The sequence below is a fragment of the Enhydra lutris genome, unplaced genomic scaffold (genome assembly GCF_002288905.1).
Source record: "Enhydra lutris kenyoni isolate GAN:26980312 unplaced genomic scaffold, ASM228890v2 scaffoldscaffold46, whole genome shotgun sequence".
In the NCBI taxonomy this organism is placed as follows: domain Eukaryota; kingdom Metazoa; phylum Chordata; class Mammalia; order Carnivora; family Mustelidae; genus Enhydra; species Enhydra lutris.
Window position 1 is genome coordinate 12,126,048 of NW_019154130.1, and position 20,307 is coordinate 12,146,354.

Genomic DNA, 20,307 nt, shown 5'->3' on the forward strand with positions numbered 1-20,307 from the left:
GTTTCATTTTTTCCTTCTCTACCCATATGACCCCCCGCCCTGCCTCTCAAATTCCTCATATCAGAGAGATCATATGATAATTGTCTTTCTCTGATTGACTTATTTCGCTCAGCATATTACCCTTTAGTTCCATCCACGTCGTTGCAAATGGCAAGCTTTCATTTCTTTTGATGGCTGCATAGTATTCCATTGTGTATATATATACCCTGTCTTCTTTATCCATTCATCTGTTGATGGACATCTAGGTTCTTTCCATAGTTTGGCTATTGAGGACATTGCTGCTATAAACATTTGGGTGAATGTGCCCCTTCGGATCACTACATTTGTATCTTTGGGGTAAATACCCAGTAGTGCCATTGCTGGGTCATAGGGTAGCTCTATTTTCAACTTTTTGAGGAACCTCCATGTAGTTTTCCAGAGTGGCTGCACCAGCTTGCATTCCCACCAATAGAAAGGGTTCCCCTTTCTCCCCGCATCCTTGCCAACATCTGTCGTTTCCTGACTGGTTAATTTTAGCCATTCTGACTGGTGTGAGGTGGTATCTCATTTTGGTTTTGATTTGTATTTCCCTGATGCCGAGCAATGTTGAGCACTTGAGACTCTTAATGCTAGGAAACAGACTGAGGGTTGCTGGAGGGGAGGGGATGGGGTAACTGGGTGATGGACATTACAGAGGGCACGGAAGTAATGAGCAGTGGGTGTTATGGAATACTGGATGAATCACTGAATTCTACCTCTGAAATTAGTAATACACTGTAAAATAATTGAATCAAAAAATTTTTTTAAAAGATCTGAAGGGGAGATCTGGTTTGCCAAATTAAGTTTAGGGGGTAAACAAAGTCTGAAGGCTGCTAGTCTTTTTTTTTTTTTTCTTTTTCTTTTTCTTTTTCTTTTTCTTTTTCTCCTTTTTTTTTTTTAAATATATAGTTGGAGACAAGACTGTTCACCTTTATTTGCCAAAATAAATCTTGTTTTTTAAACAAAGTTTAGTTTCATTTATCTGACCAAGAAAGTAAAATACAACATAAAATTTTACTTTGTTTAATCCTAAACTATGTCCACAAGCTGATTAAATATTAATATATGCTTACCTCCCTTAGATTTTTTTTATAAATAATTTTTTTAAAGATTTTGTTTATTTATTTGATAGATCACAAGTAGGCAGAGAGGCAGGCAAAGAGGGGAAAGCAGGCTCCCCGCTTAGCAGAGAGCCAAATGTGCCGCTCGATCCCAGGACCCTGAGATCATGACCTGAGCCCAAGGCAGAGGCTTTAACCCACTGAGCCACCCAGGTGCTCCTTGATTTTTTTTTAATTGTGTTATGGTAGTCACCATACAGTACATCATTAGTTTTTGTTGTAGTGTTCCATGATTCACTGTTTACGTATAACACCCAGTGCTTCATGCAATTTGTGCCCTCGTTAATACCCATCACCAGGCTCACCCGTCCCTCTCTCCCCTTCCCTTCTAAAACTCTCCGTTTGTCCATAGTTTCTCATGGTTTGTCTCCTACTCTGATTTCTCCCCCTTCATTTTTCCCTTCTCCTATTGTCCTCCATGCTATTCCTTCTGTTCCACAAATAAGTGAAACCATATGATAATTGACTTTCTTTGTTTGACTTATTTCACTTAGCATAATCTCCTCCAGCCCCATCCAAGTTGACTCAAGGTGGATCTGTGATCTGGAGTTCAGAGGAGAAATCTGAATTGGGCTTTTATAATGCCTCACCCCAGGGAGCAGAGAAGGAAAAGGGAGAGCCCTAGTTTAAACATTAGGGCCCTCCTGGCAGAACCCACCTGCACATGGGCAGATTTGCATTTGGATTTGATGCCTAAGTGAGATGTGAGATTATCTGTTGTCCCCTTTTCTTTTCATTTGGTGTAACTCAAAGCTAACTGTGGTGGTACTATAATCTGAATCTTCACGTATTTTTTTCTACTTTCCATTTGAGCCATTTAATACATTTATTGAAAGAGAATTAATTGATATTATGATTTCAGGATATTTTGAGGATTTGGAATGAGATTTCCAAAAGTTGCAAAATGTCATTGCTGGAATTTTCATTGTAAATCTGTTCTGCTAAGGCACTTAGTTTGCACGGTAGCTACTGAAAACATTTGTAAAACACCAATTCTGCATCTCTACTTTTCTTGTGATGGCTTTTCAAATTATTGTTTTTAAAAATCCTTTCATTAGGGAAAATTCAAAATACACAAAATTGGAGAGAAGAGTCTGATGACTCCCCATATACCCATCCCTCAGCCTCAGTAGTCATCAGTGTTACTGTAATTACATGTTTTAAATATTATGTGGTTATATCACTTAGTAAGTGGAACCATTTTTGAAGATAGACATATTTTACTTTTAGTAACAAAGAGCATTTTTCAAAAATTTTTTTTAAGATTTTATTCATCAGAGAGAGAGAACACAAGCAGGGAGAGAGGAAGAGGGAGAAGCGGGCTCCCTGCTGAGCAGGGAGCCCGATGAGCAGGGAGCCCGATGCGGGCCCTGAGATCATGACCCGAGCCAAAGGCAGTCACTTAACCCTCTGAGCCAACCAGGCATCCCACAAATAGCACTTTTTTTTTTTTTTAAGATTTTATTTATTTATTTGACAGAGAGATCACAAGTAGGCAGAGAGGCAGGCAGAGAGAGGGGGAAGCAGTCTCCCTGCTGAGCAGAGAGCCCCATGTGGGGCTTGATCCCAGGACCCTGAGATCATGACCTGAGCTGAAGGCAGAGGCTTAACCCACTGAGCTACCTAGTCGCCCCACAAATAACACTTTTTAAAAGAAGAGAAAGAACAAGGAGGCTAAGACTTACTGAATACCACTCTTGGCCTAGACCCAGTGCTGGGCTCTCCTGCACCTGTCTGGACAGGGAAGTGGTGGCGATGTCACAGACTCCTTTGGAGTTTAATTCACCTTAACCCATCATTGAGTCAGCAGTAGAATTTGTATATCAGAGTTAACTATTGATTGCAAAATTATGTAGATTGTGATCAGAAAAAGTAAAAAAAAAAGTCTTGTCACTAATCATATTAATATCTACAAAGAAGTATATGCATAATAAAATTTTTGATACAGTATTACATGTGGAAAAAATTCAAATTGTACTAGAAGATGTGTAGTGAAGTATAAGTGTTCTTTCTCCATCTACCACCACTTGCCCCCTGAGTTCTCCAGTACCATAGTCTCTTCTCTAGAGACCTCACCTACTACCAGTGTCAGATATATCCCTTATTATGTTTATGTTGCTCAGTTCTATTGTAGGAAAAAATTGGCTGGAGTTAGTGGTTATATGCACAGCGATGTCTCTTTCGCATTCTCTGCCTTCTTGGCATTTCCCCTTGTAGAAGAGCTGGTCCATGCACAGCGATGTCTCTTTCGCATTCTCTGCCTTCTTGGCATTTCCCCTTGTAGAAGAGCTGGTCCAGATGCTTCCCCCATCAATCTGTTTTTCCATGAGTTTGTTAACTGTAAATTCTTCTATTTAGTCACACTGTCCTCATCTGACAATGTTATTGACTCCTTTTCAATTTACTGTCTCTTTTTCTTTTTCTTTTCTTTCTTTTTTTTTTTTAGTTTTAAAATGTTTTTCCTCTCCCTTGACCTTAAGACTACTAAATATATTCAGCTCACTTGCTTCTTGACTCAATATCTGCTTCAGTGATCTCCTGTCTGGTTGCTGATTTGCTTCTGCCTAACCAGGCACTTTATTAGTCCAGGGGCCCATTCAGATGCTTTTGTGAATCTAAAATACAGCTTCCAGAATGCTTCACATTTACGGTTTTTCTCTGTAGCAGCAGGGTTCAGCTTTAAGGTTGTGTTCAGCCGCAGTGTTGAGGATGGACATGCATGGTAGATGCTTTTTCTTTTTCAAGACCATCTGTAATTTAGCCCCGCATCATGACCCTTGTTTGCACTGATTTTAGCCCCTGCCCCCCAGCCACCTCTTCCATAAAAGTAAAAGTTATTTTGTCCTTTCAGACCTAATGCCACCTTTACATCTCTGGCCTACATTTCATAAATGATGTTGTATGGACTTAATGAAGAAGTACACATTGAGTGAATGCAATGGGTGGATAGATCTTAAATCTTTGTTAAAATGCTTTTTCTTTTGCTGAGGAATCTCTTTCGATATAGGCAAGTGTTTATGTGCTGGAAATGGAAGTTACCAACTGTTTCTATAGTTTCATTCACTGTCTCTGAACGGCAGGTAAATGACCCTGCCTGCTTGCCTACCGTAGTTCCTCCTATCTGTGATTTCACCTTCGGCAGCTTCAGTCGCCCGTGGTCCACAACGGTCTGGAAGCAGGTGCTGCTCCTTCTGATGTGTTAGCAGGTCAAGAGTAGCCTAACTGTCCATCACAACTCCATCTCCTCACGTAGGCCTGTTATCATCTCACACCATTGCAAGAGGAGGGGTGAGTTCAGTCCAGGAAGATGTATTAGAGACCGCATTCACATAACCTGTCACGGCACACTGTTATAATTGTTCTCTTTCAGTATCATTGAACTCTTCCTATGCTTTTTTTTTTTTTTTAAATAAATTAAACTTTATCAGATGCATGTAAAGGAAAAAAACATAGTACATAGCAGGTGTGGAACTGTCCATGGTCCAACTTCTCCTAGGGGTCTTGGAATGTATCCCCCACAGATAAGGGGGGTACTGCTGTGGTAAGAAGCTGACGTTCCCCAAGCTTAGGTGTTTATTGTGCAAGCTCAAGAGGATGGGAACTCATGGCTGAAATAAGCTCTAATCAAGGAAGCACTAAAGACCGCCAGACACTCTATGGTTCAAGAGGTGACCAGCCTGTGACTCTCGGAGCTGTTAACCTGTTTTCAATTTTATGCTGTGTAGAAAAGATCAAAAGGGAGGGGCAGTGCCAATTGTGTGTGGTGGTTTTTTTCTCCCCTAAACCAGTTCAGCAGTTATTTACCTTTCAAGCAATTAACATAATTACCATTATGCTAAAAAGTAATTTTGGAAAGTTCTGCCCTGAGCTCGTATGACTCCACCGGGACAGTTTTAGTTGGGACTTATCTTTTTGATGGAAGCCTAATTGCAATTTTGGCTTTGTGCACACAAACAGAAGCAGCTAATTGTTTAGGCAAATAGCAGATTAATTTAAATATGCATCCCTAATAAAACAAAAATGGTATCCATTATGGTCCTTGTTCCCATGACGAGGAATATAAATATTCTGTGTGAGTACCATTAGGCAGAGGTCTTAAGGATTGTCGACATTATTTCACAGTGGTAGCACTTTCCCGATATCGAGTAATCTTTACAAAAGCTAACATAAATCAGTTTAAACTCATTTAGATCCCATTTCCACTATGTGCAGTTTCATTACCACACTCTGGCTGGCCTCCTCTGGGAGGTGGGAGGGGCACGTTGCAAACTGGCATGGGTGCCCATCCGCAGCTGCTGAGCAGGGTTTATGTCTCCTCCAAAGACTGGCCGTCGTTACTCATGTCATTGTTAACGACTGTTCCTAGTCTAGGGTAAGCTCGGAGTTCCTTCAGCCCTGCTGCTGCTTGTCGAGGTGGAGGGTGCTGAGCCCATCGAGCAGGTGGGACTGCCAAGCCCCACTCCTGTCTCCTTGATTGGGCTGATGGCCCTCGCTCATTGTGCTCTTCCAGATTTTCTGAGAGACCCTTTTTATTCTTTTGTCTGCATCCTTTTCATATTTTTCATGAATGAGGCCATATTGTTGGGAGCTCAGCGCTACCTCGGAGTTAAACATCTTATCCAGCTATTGAGGTCTTGTCAGGGAGAAAGAAAGACACCTGCTCTTCTTTGAGTTTTCCCGGTGTGGGGCAAATGAGAGCTGTAAACTCTGGCTCTTAGGGATTATGTCTTGTTCAGGAAATGATAGCAATGACCTGCTTTTTAAGTCACTACTGAAGAACTATTTAGATCCTCCCTTTACATTTGCTAAGGCCTTTTGTTTTACCTTGGCCTGGCTTGCAGGATAAATGTAGTAGGCACTTTTGGGGCTATCTTCTCGCTCCAGTGAACCTCCTTAGCCTCTGTAGGAGTGGCCACATTCATAGTTTTTAAATTAGTCTCCGGCCTCGGTTGGGCAGGAATGGGGACCGTGGGCTCTGGGGACAGCTAATTCACAGACTGGGATGAGCCATTTGGGCTTCACACTTTAAATCTTGGTTGTGTGCCTGGAGTAGAAGACCTGGGGCACCTGGATGGCTCACTCATTAAGCCTTTGGCTCAGGTCATAATCCCAGGGTCCTAGGATCGAGCCCCGCATCAGGCTTCTTGCTCAGCAGGAAACCTGCTTCTCCCTCTCCATTCCCCCTGCTTATTTTCCTTCTCTCGATGTTTCTCTCTCTGTCAAATAAATAAAATCTTAAAAAAAAAAAAAAAACCCACAGAGTGGGGAGGAGCAAAAGGTGGTTTGTGGGGAGAGAGGAAAGAATGAAACAGTTGCAGAGAGAAGTGAAGGCAAGATCTGTGGTGCACACAGGAGACATACACTGCGCAGGTTCTGAATAATCCCTAGTCCCTGCTTCAGATTCCTTCCAGTCTTCAGCTCTCCTTCATGCTCTTCGGTTCCATGAAACAGCTCCATTCCTATTCGGTTAGTTTCCCTTAGGTATTTGAGTTTCAATGGATTTCTGTTTCTTAGAACCAAACATCTCTCACTAAAACCCAAGACAAACGTTTGGCAAACCTTTATTGACAGGCAGCCAGTTTCATCAGCCACATCATCAGTGGTGTTCTAAATTCACTGACTCTGGGAGTATGGGAGAAAAAGGACACAGTTCTGCCACTTCAGAAGTCTGCACACTATCAAGAGCCAAATCCCCATCATTGCTGTTTCTGTGATATAAAACTTGGCCTTTCAAATGAATTTATATCAGATTTTTTAAAATTATCACCTATTTGACAAGTGACTATATTTGGCTCTGACAGGCCTTGACTACTTATTCCTTAATGTCATGTAATGGTTGTGCACCCAGATCAACTGGAAATGTCTGGAAAAATGAGCTGTCCCTTTGGGGATGTTAAAATAATGTGACGATGTGACAAAAAAGTACGTCTTCCCATTGCACTTTATATTATCTGCTGTGTGTTTGGTTTCTCTCAGATGTGGGTTTTATGAGACTAGGGGTCATATCTTTTCTGTTTGCCCCCAGACAAGATGCTTGGTAGAAGCCACGAGAATGTTTGCAAAATGCAGTGACTTTCTTGCTCTATTTTGTCTTGTTTGCTGTGATTTCCCTGGTGCTGGAATAGTGGCTGGCCCAAAGCAGGGGCGTAGCAAACAGTTGTTGAATGTGTCGTTGCATCAATTTCCTTTTGGCTAAATGTTGGTTAACAGGGATGATAATCAGCTACAATATTATAGGACATTCTTGTAATTCCTGTATTCACTGTTCAAGTCCTTGTAGTTTTGAGGTTGTAAAAGTAGCCGTGGTGTAACTATATTAACTAATAGATCATTTATAAAATCAGCTTCCTCTCAGACATCTCTCCCTATTCGCTGCTGTATCTCTTCCCGCCCACCCTGCCCATGTGTTTTTGGGCCAAGTGTCTAGCAACACAGTTGCAAAGTGGAATTGCAAATCTTGCAAAAGCGGCAGGAGTTAATGTTAGAAGTGATGTTGGAAGAGCACTAGAGGTGGTAATTACATGGGTAATTACATGGGTACATATAAGGGGCAGCTTTTTCTTACTGTTTAAGTCTCTTTTAAAGATAATTGCCTGCTTATGCAAAAGTAATAACAATGTACGTGGGATTCATAACATACATAGATATAAAAAGTATGACAACAGTAACACAGAGGCTGGTGGGTGGGAAGTGCATTGTGGGGAAGCTCTGATGCTTCACACGAAGTGGGCCAGTATCACTGGGAGCTAGACTGGTAAGTTAAAGATGAACGCTAAAACCCTATTTCAGCCACTGAAATAACACAACAGAGTTTTAGCTAATGAGCCAAGAAGGGAATTAAAATGGAATAAACATATACTCAGTTAATCCAAATACTCAGTCTAAAAGAAGGCAGAAAAAGAGAAGATGGGAGCAAAGAATAAGAGGGTTAAATAGCAAAATGGTAGGTTAAACCCATTCCTGCCCATAACCACATTAAAGGTAAATAGTCCAAACACTCCATTTAAAAGAAGGACTAACCATATGCTGTCTACAAGAAATTCATTTCATACATGAAGACACATGGCAAAGAGGACAGAAGAATATATACTGTGCTAATAACACTGTTCAGAAGAAAGCTGGATGCCTATATCCATACCAGACAGAGTAAATCTCAGAACCAAGAATAGCCCATGGGTAAAAAGGGACATTGCAAACAGCAAAGGGTCAATTCATCCACAGGAATAACCTTAAATATTTATGCATCTAAAAGTGGTCTTGGAGGACTGTGCCGTTGACAAGGAAAGGTCTAGCCAAGTTTTACACTTCGTAGTTGAAGGAAGTAGAATTGACACACGATGACACTATAGGCATTCAGAAAAGAAGAATGTGGCCATCGAATTGAGGGAGCCCTAGAATCATTTTCCAGAAAGACCCTTCTTAGAACAGCTCTGGAAACTCAACCTTGCAGCACAGGCTATTTTCTTGCATAGGATTCTCTTGGAATAATGACGCCAACAAAACCGAGTAGTTGATTAATAATGAAAAATGTGTCTATAGATAAACTCCATGTGTGCTTAGAATGAGCTGTGGTTGAGGAACTTCCACATTTGGCAGAAGCAGGCAATTCTATATCATTTACTCATGGAGCTTATAGTTATTTTATGCGCTGTAGATGCAGCCACACATCCTGCATTTTCCCAGCTAAATCCCAGCCCAGCCTCGTCACATACCAAGTGGCTTTGGACCAGTTGTTTAACCACTCGGAGCTTCTACTCTTTTGTAAAATGAGGATAATGGAAGGGAGCACTCAGTGAGAGGAGACAAATGAAAGTGTCTGAATACTCAAAAGCTTTATGCAAATTACAATTTTTATTTCTCATTCCTAATTATTGTGATGTCTCTGAACAAATGCAAACAAAGGTAATGTCGAAGGATTGGAACATGGCTATCTTCTATTTAATGGGTAGAGCCATTGGCATTTTCTGCAGTGTATCTGCTTCTTCTGAGTCAGAGTGGAAAGAATTTGCCAAAATATTTGCCAGGGGAATGTGTTGTGGAGCCTTTTGTGATCTGCTTATCCCCTGAGTTTATCACAATTCTTAGAAAAGAACACTGTTTTCTGTCTGAAGCAACATTTAACTTGAAGAAAGCTCTGCTTTTGTTTGGAATCACCTACTTAGTCTACTGACAGTTCAAAAGTCTTGCAAAGCAGCCCACATGTGTTATTTTCTTCTGCCTGTATTTATCTAGTGCTCAGTGATGCCTTATAGTAAGTTCCTAAGTTCAAAGCATGTGCCATTTACAGACAAAGTGCAAGGCAAGAAACAAGAAAGATGGGAAAATGGATTGCAAAGAGAAGAGGAGTGAAAAAGCTTTATCTGTTTTGGGTAATAGGAAGTTATAGAAACTAGGACTGGATTTTAAATGACCAACAGAGGAAATTTGTGTTATTAATAGATACAACGTACTTAGCAACATGGCAGGCTTTATAGAACACATAAAAATAAAAGGTAAAACTGGTTGGCCTATCTCCAGCCTTTTTTTTTTTTTTTAAATATTTATTTATTTGAGAGAGAGACATTGAGAGAGAGCATGAGCAAGGAGGAGGTCAGAGGGAGAAGCAGACTCCTGGTGGAGCTGGGAGCCCGATACAGGACTCGATCCCGGGACTCCAGGATCATGACCTGAGCTGAAGGCAGTCGCTTAACCAACTGAGCCACCCAGGTGTCCTATCTCCAGCCTTTTGTGTGGTTTTTCTCCTTTCATGTGCACGACAGTCCTGTGCGTAGGTAGTGTTACCTTCAGTTTTAGAGATGAAGAGACAGGCTCACAGCTTCAAGTAACTTGCCCATGCCTTTGGCTAGCAAGTGGTAGAGCTGGATTTGAACTCAAATAAGCACAGACTGTGTTATTTCCATACAATCATTTCTCAGTGAATTTTGAAAAATTAGTGGGAATTGGAACCTCCAGCATGAGGCAGACAGTAATTATTTTCTTGAGAGGAAATTATTTTCTTTGAGAGGAAAGAAGTGGGTAGGACTAAGGGGCACCTGGGTGGCTCAGTGGGTTAAGCCTCTGCCTTTGGCTCAGGTCATGATCTCAGGGTCCTGGGATCGAGCCCCACATCAGGCTCCCTGCTCAGCAGGGAGCCTGCTTCCCCCCCCCCCCCCCCCCCGCCTGCCTCTCTGCCTACTTGTGATCTCTCCCTCTCTCTCAAATAAATAAATTTTTTTAAAAATTTATTTAAAAAAGAAAGTGGGTAGTAATGATAAAAAGAAATTTTTTGGCAAGAAAAGAATAAATGGCACACCAAATGCAGAAAAGTTTATAATTTTTTTTTTAATTTATTAATTTTAGAGCGTGAGAGGGATGAGGAGCAGAGAGAGAGGGAATCTTAAGCAAACTCCCTACTGAGCATGGATCCCCCAACACAGGGCTCAATCTCCCAACCCCGAGATCATGACCTGGGCCGAAATCAAGTCAGACACTTAACTGACTGAGCCACCCAGGTGCCCTCAAAGTTTATATTTTTTTCTTTAAAAAAAAAAAAAAAAAGATTTTTGTATATTTAAGGGAGAGAGAGAGCACAAGCCAGGGTAAAGGCAGAGGGAGAGACAGACTCCCCACTGAGAAGGGAGCCCAGTGGCCTGACCCCAGGACCCCAGGATCATGACCTGAGCCGAAGGCAGATGCTTAACCATCTGAGCCACCCAGGTGTCCCAAAAGTTTGTATTTCTGATAGAAAAGTGAAGTTCCTGCAAATGACTGGTGTTCAGGCTCAAGCGTATATCCCAGAGTTGCTGTTCCCCCGAATCTGCATTTCTAAAAAGCCAGCAGTGGATGCTGCCCCTGCTGCTGCTGCTTTTGGCCTGGGGACCACACTTGGATGTCACTACTCTGGACTATTTGAGGAAGGTGGAGACATGGCCAGTGTGTGTAAGAGGAGTTCATCTGGGTAGCAGCATTCAGGGAGCTGGAGAGATGCGTGTAGAGGTAGAAATCATGGTTTTTAACAAGTGTGGGATAGTCAGGTTCGTGTTTTATAATGATGCGAAAGAAAGCACCCCTGTTCCCAGTGGCTGGAAGAGGGTTGTGTGTGGAAGGATGAAATACAAGAATCTTGTAGAGTGTAGGTTAATGGCTGTTTTCAGATCCGGCAAGCAGTGCCCTGTCTATAACATGCTCGATAATTGTTTGCACGATGTCTCACACCTGTTAGAATGGCTATCATCAAAGACCAGTGATGACAAATGCCGGTGAGAATGTGGGGAGAAAGGATCCCTAATGCACAGCTGGTGGGAATGGAAATTGGTGCAGCCACTGTGGAAAACAACATGAAAGTTCCTAAAAAAAAATGTAAAACTACCAGATGAGCCAACAATTCCACTTCTGGGTATTTATCCAAAGGAAATGAAATCACCATCCCAAAGAGCTATCTATACCCCCATGTTCCCTGCAGCATTATGCACAATAGCAGAGACATGGGAACAACCTAAATGTCTTTTGACAGATGGATAAAGGAAATTTGGTATTCATATACAATGGAATACTATTCAGCCCTAAAAAGAAGGAAATCCTGCTATTTGCAACAATATGGGTGAGCCCTGAGGGCATTATGCTAAGTGAAATAAGTCAGAGGAAAAACAAATACTGTATCATCTCACTCCTGTGGAGTCTAAACAAACAAACAAAAAACCAAACTCAGCACAGATTTGTGATTCTTGGGGTGGAGGTAGGGGAAATGGGTGAAGGTGGCCAAAAGGTGTACAAACTCCCAATTATAAGATAAATAAGCTCTGGGGATCTAATATACAACATGGTGACTATCATGAATACTGTATTGTATATTTGAAAGTTGCTGAGAGAAGATCTTTTTATTTTTTTATTTTTTTAAAGATTTTATTTATTTGACAGAAAGCACAAGCAGGCAGAGCAGCAGGCAGAGGGAGAAGCAGGCAGTCGCTTAACCGACTAAGCCACTCAGGCACCTCCTTAGAGTAGATCTTAATAGTTCTAATAAAGAAAGAGAAATTTGTTAACTATGCAAGGTGATGGGTGATAACTAAACTTTGATCATTTCACAATAAATGCATGTATCAAATCATTATGTTGCTAACTTAAACTGATACAATGTTGGATGTCAGCTGTATCAATAAAACTGGGGAGTAATTGTTTGTTGCATGAATGGACAGTTAGAATGAAGTGTTCTGTATGGTAGGGGCGCCAGGGTGGCTCAGTCAGTTCAGTGTCTGCCTTCAGCTCAGGTCATGATCCCAGGTTTCTGGGATTGAGCCCTTGGGCTCCCTGCTCCACGGGGAGACTGCTTCTGCCTCTCCTTCTGCCTGCCACTTCTTGTGCTCTCTCTCTTTCAAATAAATAAAAATAAATAAAATCTTAAAAAAATTTTTTTCCCGTATATTAGAAATATTTAAGGGGAACCTGGGTTGCTCAGTTGGTTAGGTGTCCGACTCTTGATTTCAGCTTAGGTCATGATCTCAGGGTCCTGAAATCCAGCCCCATGTGGGGCTCCGCACTCAGCAGGGAGTCTGATTGAGATCCTCGCACTCTTCCCGTGCTTGCGTGCTCACGCTGTCTTTCCTCTCTAAAATAAGTAAAATCTTAAAAAAAATTCAACAATTGATATATATCCTCCCATTCTTTTTTTAAGTCTTTCTCATAAAAACATTTTCTAAAATTTTTATTTTTGGTCAAAATAATTTTGGGAAAAATCTTCAGAATATACAAATGATATACAGTAAAATGCCCTCCTGCTCTTGTCTCTTCTCCTTGGTTTCTTTCCTTCAAGGCCAGTCATTAATAGTTTCTTGTGTATCCTTCCATACACAGGGATAGTCCTCGTAAGTGTGTGTGTGTGTGTGTGTGTGTATGTGTGTGTGTGTGTGTGTGTGTGTAAATTTTTAAAACACAAAAGTAGTACAGCATACTATACCACTATTCTGTCCTTTACTCTTTTTCGTTTAGTAATACATTTTGTTGATCATTTCATATAACTTATATATAAGGCTGACTCAGTCTTGTTTAACTGGTCATTTTATTTAAATTTCAAACTGTGGTGGGCATTTAGAGAGCTTCTAATCTGTTGGCATAATTAAAAACATTACAGTGACCATATAATTTGTAATTTGGTCATTATTATCAAATTGCCTCTATAGAGTTGGGTGAATTAATTTACATCCCCAGCAACAGTTTAAGATAGAGCCTATGTCTGCATATCCGCAACAACAAAATGTTTATGAAATTGTCCATTTGTCAATTTGATGAAAATAATACTCTATGATCATTTTCATTTGTATTTTTCTAATTGTGAGTGAAATTTTGCATTTTTCTTATGTTTATATATCAGTTGGATTTCTTTTTTCTGTGACCAGGATGCTCATGCCCTTTGCTCACTTCCTAATTACTTTTTTTTTTCTTATTGAATCTCAGAAGCTCTTTATTAAGGAAATTGACCCTTTATTATATGTGATGCAGACTTGGGGCGCCTCGGTGGCTCAGTCATTAGGCGTCTGCCTTTGGCTCAGGTCATGATCCCAGGGTTCTGGGATCAAGCCCCACATTGAGCTCCCTCCTTGGTGGGAGGCCTGCTTCTCCCTCTCCCACATGCTCTGCTTGGATTCCCTCTCTCGCTCTGTCAAATACATAAATAAAATCTTTTTTAAAAAATGTGGTGCAGGGACGCCTGGGTGGCTCAGTTGGTTAAGCAGCTGCCTTCAGCTCAGGTCATGATCCCAGCATCCTGGGATCGAGTCCCACATCGGGCTCCTTGTTCTGTGGGGAGCCTGCTTCTCCCTCTGCCTCTGCCTGCCACACTGTCTGCCTGTGCTCGCTCTCTCTCTCTCTCTCTCTCTCTGACAAATAAATAAAATCTTAAAAAATGTGGTGCAAACTTATCATTTACCTTTTAGTTTTCTTTATAGTGAACAATTGTTTTTTTTTTTGTTTTGTTTTTTAAAGATTTTGTTCATCTCTTTGACAGAGATCACAAGCAGGCAGAGAGAGGAAGGGAAGCAGGCTCCCCGCTGAGTAGGGAAGCAGAGAGCCCGATGAGGGCCTATCCCAGGATCAAGACCCTGTCGAAGGCAGAGGCTTTAACCCACTAAGCCACCCAGGCACCCCTGAACAATTGTTTTTAAAATTGTGCGTTTTAAGTGAATTTACAGTTGTTACCTGTGTTTTGTTCGTTTGTTTGTTTTCCTATGTAGGATTTCTTAATATTTGGGATCTAAGGACTGGAAAGTATCCTGTCCATCGTTTTGAGCATGACGCAAGAATACAAGCACTCGCCCTCAGCCAGGACGACGCGACTGTGGCCACGGCTTCTGCTTTTGATGTTGTGATGCTACGCCCCAGTGAGGAGGGGTATTGGCAAATCACTGCTGAATTTGAAGTTCAGAAACTGGTAAGCTTTTTGGTCTGGTCACTGTATTCTCTGTTGTTGAAATCCCCAGGTCTGATATAGACAGATAGTGATGATGTCGGCAGCTCCCATTCACTCAGGGCTTCGTGGACATCTTACATTTCTAAATCTCATGGCAGCCTTGCAAAAAATAGATAGTATCTTTCCCCCATTTACCAGAAAGCCAGGAGAGGCTTGGAGCAGTAAACCGACTTGCCCCATATCTCAGCGCTGAGAAGCTGTGCTGCAAACCTCAGGGCTGACTTCAAGGCTAGTATTTCTGGTTACGGGGATCTTTGGCTTCCTTCACGTTCATAGGACATTCACCCCTGGAAATCTGAGCCTGGTTTCTAGCCTATTATATAAGTGAAAATGAATTCAGTCGTATCCTGCCAATCCATATGGGAAGGAAGGTTTCCATCCTGCACTTTCTTCACCGAGGATTTTCTCACCTGGAATTAAGAGTAGCTCCTGAGTGAAAATAAATTTAAGTCCGCGTTAATTGGGTAGCTGTGTTCCAGGATGTCATGTGTGAAGCTCGGCCAGCCTGAAGAGTTCTTTCACATAGAGCCTGTTTCCGAGTCCATTTGTATGTGAGCCTCCATGGTTATATGGTGGGAGATGATTTTGCGGTAAGAAGGAAGAGCTTAAATCTGTGCTAAATTTGGATTTAATTTAACCTTGATTTTAGCGCTAGTGGGAGAGCAAACCGAAAAGCCAATTTTGAATAATGAATTTGTGGTCTGACCTGGAACAGGTCCTGTTCTCCCTTTTCCCCCCCTGGTAGAGCTCTTGTTAGGCTTGAGTAACTAAAAAGCCCTTGGCCTCTCCACGTCCCCTCCATAAGCTTCTTGTCCCTCTAGTGAGCAATTTCTGCAGTTTCAGTGGTGGTTCTCTGAAACTGCCTGTTGCTCCTCTTGGAGTTTTATTAGAGAAATGTAGAAGTGCCATCTCTTTGTTCTCGAAACTACCATAGTGCTTATCATTTGGTCTCTGCCTAAAGAATATTCTAGATGAGCAATAATTATATGAATTCGACAATTACTTAAGATTTGAGTTCCTCTGTAAAGTGTAAATCCTTGCCTTGGCAATAAGGTGGCACCCTGGCATAGACTGGAAGTTTTTTAAAGTAGTTTACAGCTCCTGGCAAATGGCACAGCCACAGTCGATCTGAGCTTCTTGGTCTGTCAAAAATCCAACAGTAAAGTGAAATTAAATGGCTAGACTGAGGATGTTGATTTTAGGAAAATAAGAAATGAGTTTTAGAATAGGGGAGAGAGGACGGAGGCAACCGCTGCTGGAGGCATGTGTTATTATGCTTTTTATGTGTTCTTTCTCCTCCTGGATGAGGGGTGGCCACAGAATGTGCTGTCACTGAAAAAGGTACCTCCTGGCCTGTGAAAGCCGGGCCATTTTTGTCTTTCCCAGATAGGCTCCCTGAATCACAATGGCAGTGTTCCCCGATTGGTACTACTGGCCTAGAATGTCTGTCCTTTGTCATGAGTTCTTGGCTGGGGACATGGGGCCGCCACTCACACTCTTGGGCCAGAGGATTAGCAGAATCACCCCGATGTTTACTCTCTCTCAAGCTCCTCTGGACAGTCCCCGGGGTGCAGGCTTTTGAACTCCTTTGGCTCATTGTCAGGGCAGTGCTGTCCCTTTCCACAGTGGTTTTCATAATTACACAACATGGCACACCGTCTGCTTTTGTACTCTCCCATTTTACTCAAGGTGAAAACCTGGTGTAAACTGTGCTTGGGAGACATGTGCCACTCAGGGACATAGAAAAGCAGATTACTCCTGAAGGGAGCACCTCATGCTCATGCAGATTAGAGAAAGCGGTTGCAATGATGCAGTGAGGAGTAGTGAAGGGGCCTTTCTACCCTCGATGACTTTGAAGCCAGCAGAGGACAGATACCTCAGGTACTTTTAGCCTTTTAGCAACACATTTTTGGTATTTGCACAAATGTTAAAATGTGAATGGTGCTAATTTGGAACTGAGTGGATTTTTTTCAGTTTCTTGTAAAAAAAAAAAAAAAACCTTTATTTTTTGAATAGTTATTATACCCTCATGGTTCAGAATTTAAAAGATAGAGTAAGGTTTACAGGGAGAAATCTCTCTTCCACCCCATCAAAGAACTCTGTTCCCTTCTTGAAAGCAGCCAATATTATCAGATTTATATTTGCATAAGTCACATACGTGCTGTGGTCCCTCTCGCCCCCCTTCACACACGGTAGCATACTGTGAATCCTGTACCTCGCTTCCTTGCCTTTTTCCCCCCAAATGTATCTTGGAGATGATTCCATTTATATCAGTTTATAAAGAATGCTTCATGCTTTTTTTTTTTCTGTGGCTGCATAGTATTCCAATGCATAGATGTATTGTTAATTAGTCCCTTGGTAAGGCATGTTTAGGTTTTTCCAATTTTTAGCTAAGACAACATAGTAAATAGTAAATAACCTTGTACACAATTGTTTTGCCTGTATGTGAGTTTACTTGTAAGTAAATTCCTAGGGCTGACTTGCTGGTTCAGAGCGAATGTGCATTTGACATTGTGTAAGTATTGCCAGATGTCCCTCTAGAGAGGTTGGAACAGATTATATCCCACCAGCCATAAGTGGGATCTGCGAGTATGGTTGTCTCCCCTCCATTTCCAGACCAGTGTCCTATCAGGCTAATTGATCTTTGCTGATATGACTGGTGAAAATGGTATCTTGGCGAATTACTTCATATTTCTCTTATCGGAAATGTGTTGTTGTTGTTGTTTTTGTTTTGTTTTGTTTTTTTACAAAGAGCAACTTTTTATTAGTGTAAGAACTATGTTCTCATTTCCGTGACCTTGTGAGCCTTTACCCATCTTTTTCTGTCAGGTTGCTGGTCTTATTGACATAGAGGAGGGATTGTATATTTTTGACCAAGTCAGGATGAACCATGGGTGAGACCTGATGGACTCCATAACTCTTATCCTTTCACAGGTTGACTACCTTGAAATAGTTCCAGATACTGAAAGGTACCCTGTGGCAGTGGCCACGGCTGGAGATCTGGTGTACCTGCTAAAAGCTGAAGACTCTGCCAGAACCCTCCATTATGTCTACGGCCAGCCCGCCACGTGTCTGGATGTCTCGGCCAGCCAGGCTGCTTTCGGTGTGAAGAGTCTAGGATGGGTATACGAAGGCAACAAGGTACAAAAATAGTAAGACGTATAAGGAACAAAAAAGAACATCGATTTTTATTTTTTTGAAGACAATTAAAAAATTAAAGCTGTCTGATAAATTTTTAAGGTATATTCAGGCAATATATATTCAGCACGGTAAAAAAATAAGAAACTTCAAGCACTTCTGAAGGCTGTAAAATGAAAGGAATTGTTTCCTTTCTCGTTCCTTCCCCTAACCCCACTCCACAGAAGAAACTATTAAACAGTTTTTAGGTATCCATCTAGAAGAATTTCATGCATTTATAGGAACATTTATACACTAAAAAATGAGATCATAGTATACATACTGTCCTGTACTCAACATTTTCATTCAGTAATATACCTCGGAGAGCGTTCCCTGTCGGCACATACCATCCTCCTTCTCACTAGGGTTCCAGCGTATGCTTATGGCCCATGTGTGTTTATCCAGCCCTGCTCATGGGTGGGCAGTCGGGTCGTTTTCACTGTTGGCTGTTACCGACCACACTATGATGTGTACTGCAGCTTCTGAAAGTCTTGTGTAGTAGATCTCTAGGACAAATTCTTAGTGGTTACATTGTTTGGCCAGAGGGTGTGTGCACTTAAGACGATGATGGACTTTGCCAGATTGCCCTCTAAAAGGGTTGCAGCAAAATTTCTCACCAGTAGTGCATAAAAGTGCCTTCTGATAATCTTTGAGTCAAAATTAAGGAGACAGGTTTTTTAATTGACTAACTTTTACCACTACCTAGCATTTTACTATCCTGACTATAGGCCAAGTATTTGGTCTTAAAGTTGATTTCTCTCTCTCTCTCTTCCAGTGGAATCAGGGGAGAAAGGGATCAAGTTTTGTTTTGTATTGTTTTGTTTTGTTTTTCTCCAATTTGCCTGCTCTTGACCCTGCTGGCAGTGGGTGCAGTCCTTGGGAAGGAACTTCCCTGAGCCAGCAGCTCCTCTGACGACATAGCTTCTCCTTCGGGAAGGAGGCCCTCTTCCACAGAGCAGCGTTATGACCTGGAGAAAAGCCAGGCTCTGGATGCACACAGCCGAATTTCGGTTCCACTTCTGTAGTAACCTACTGCCCTGTGGGACCTTAACCCTTTTAGGTCTCGGTTTTCTCATTGGTAAAAGGGAGTTCTGAGTAGTAGCTACTTCATAAAATGGTAGGGTTTGATGAAAATCTGTGTGTAAAGCTTTAAGCATAGTGCCTGGCATGCGAGCATGACCATCATGGTGCTTCCTGTTTCTTTCCTCCACTCCTAGTTTGTGTCTGGCCTCCGGTTGGGATTTTTATATCTTGTTTCCCCTGTGGATAGTCCCTCGAAGATCAAATCTCGTTCATCAAGGTGTTCACTGGTTTTGCCACTTAGTAAATGTGCAAAGTTTTGAAGCATCCCGGATTGCAGTGAGCTATTCTTTGTTCAGGAAGACGCACAAAGCAGTCAAAGATACATGTGGCTTTTTGCAGACTCACTGTGACAACGGACTCGCTTTGTGCTCTAGTTGGCCTGTTCTGTGGGAGCACGTTGAGCACAGCTTAGCTGGAAAGATAGATTGAGGATGATTTAACTCCAGTGTTGTGCGTTCCTGGGAGGTGGGGGAGGGGAGAGCAGTTGATTTCCTAAGGCACTTTCCTTTCTTGCTTTGAAAAAACCTTTTCTGGTCCCCAGTGAGCTCATTTATTGAGAGAAGAGAGACTGTTTGCCTTCTGAGTTTTCATCTACCATACTTTCAAGTTTGGTTATCTCCTTTATGTCTCAGGTTCTCAGTGTAGTGAGGTGTAGTTTTATTTAGCACTAGCCTGGCTTAAATTTGTCCTATTTTAATAAATTTTTCATAGTCCGGTCCTCTTTCTCTTTGACTTACCTGTGCGGATGTATTTGAGAAACAGTAAAGGGACATTTGAGCTCAAAATTAGAGTGGGTTTATCCTTTGGGTATTGATGGAAAGAAGTGCTGTTTTGGATATCTCGGGTTTTTCAACCCCATTCAAAGCACTAATTAGGGAGACCTGCATGGCTCAGTCGGTTGAAAATCTGCCTTCGGCTTGGGTCATGATCCCAGGATCCTGGTATCAAGCCCCACATCAGGCTTCCTGCTCAGCGAGGAGCCTGCTTCTCCCTCTCTTCCCTGCTGATGCTCTTTCTCTTTCTCTCTCTCTGGCTATCTCTGTCACTATCTCCGTCTCTCTCTCAAAAAAAAAAAAAAATCTAAAAGAATAAAAGCACTAATTATTGGAATCAGCTGATTAACCCACTGATTTTATGAAAATTCACTTTTAAAAGTTCGTAGTCCCTCAAGTCATTACCTGGTATTTTTCATTGGTGTTTTAAAATGAAGAATGGAGATTAATTTACTACAAGAATGTGTCTCAGCATCTCTTTGAATCTGATAGTACCATTAGTCATCCAAATATTATGTGAGTGCAGCTCCAAACCCTCCAGCACTTTTGTGGGTGGATGGCTGGTGGTTGTTAGTAATGCCGTTACAAATTTGCACTGAGATGTTTCTCCAGCATGAATGCCACCCACTGGAACGTGAGGGAAGACACTCTATATCTATGAAATTTTCCCCAGTTTTGAGGAGGCAGCACTTTC

At 41.8% G+C, this 20,307-nt stretch overlaps 1 protein-coding gene across 2 annotated transcripts in view; it reads left to right on the forward strand.

Moving 5' to 3' along the window:
• The window catches only part of LOC111156448 (F-box and WD repeat domain containing 8), a 123,045-nt gene that overhangs the window by 67,471 nt on the left and 35,267 nt on the right, over positions 1–20,307 (forward strand). For both annotated transcript variants that reach the window (XM_022517361.1, XM_022517362.1), the window contains exons 6-7: positions 14,345–14,541; positions 17,515–17,721. In XM_022517361.1, the coding sequence (XP_022373069.1) occupies positions 14,345–14,541; positions 17,515–17,721 (404 nt within the window). The remainder of the gene's footprint in view (positions 1–14,344; positions 14,542–17,514; positions 17,722–20,307) is intronic.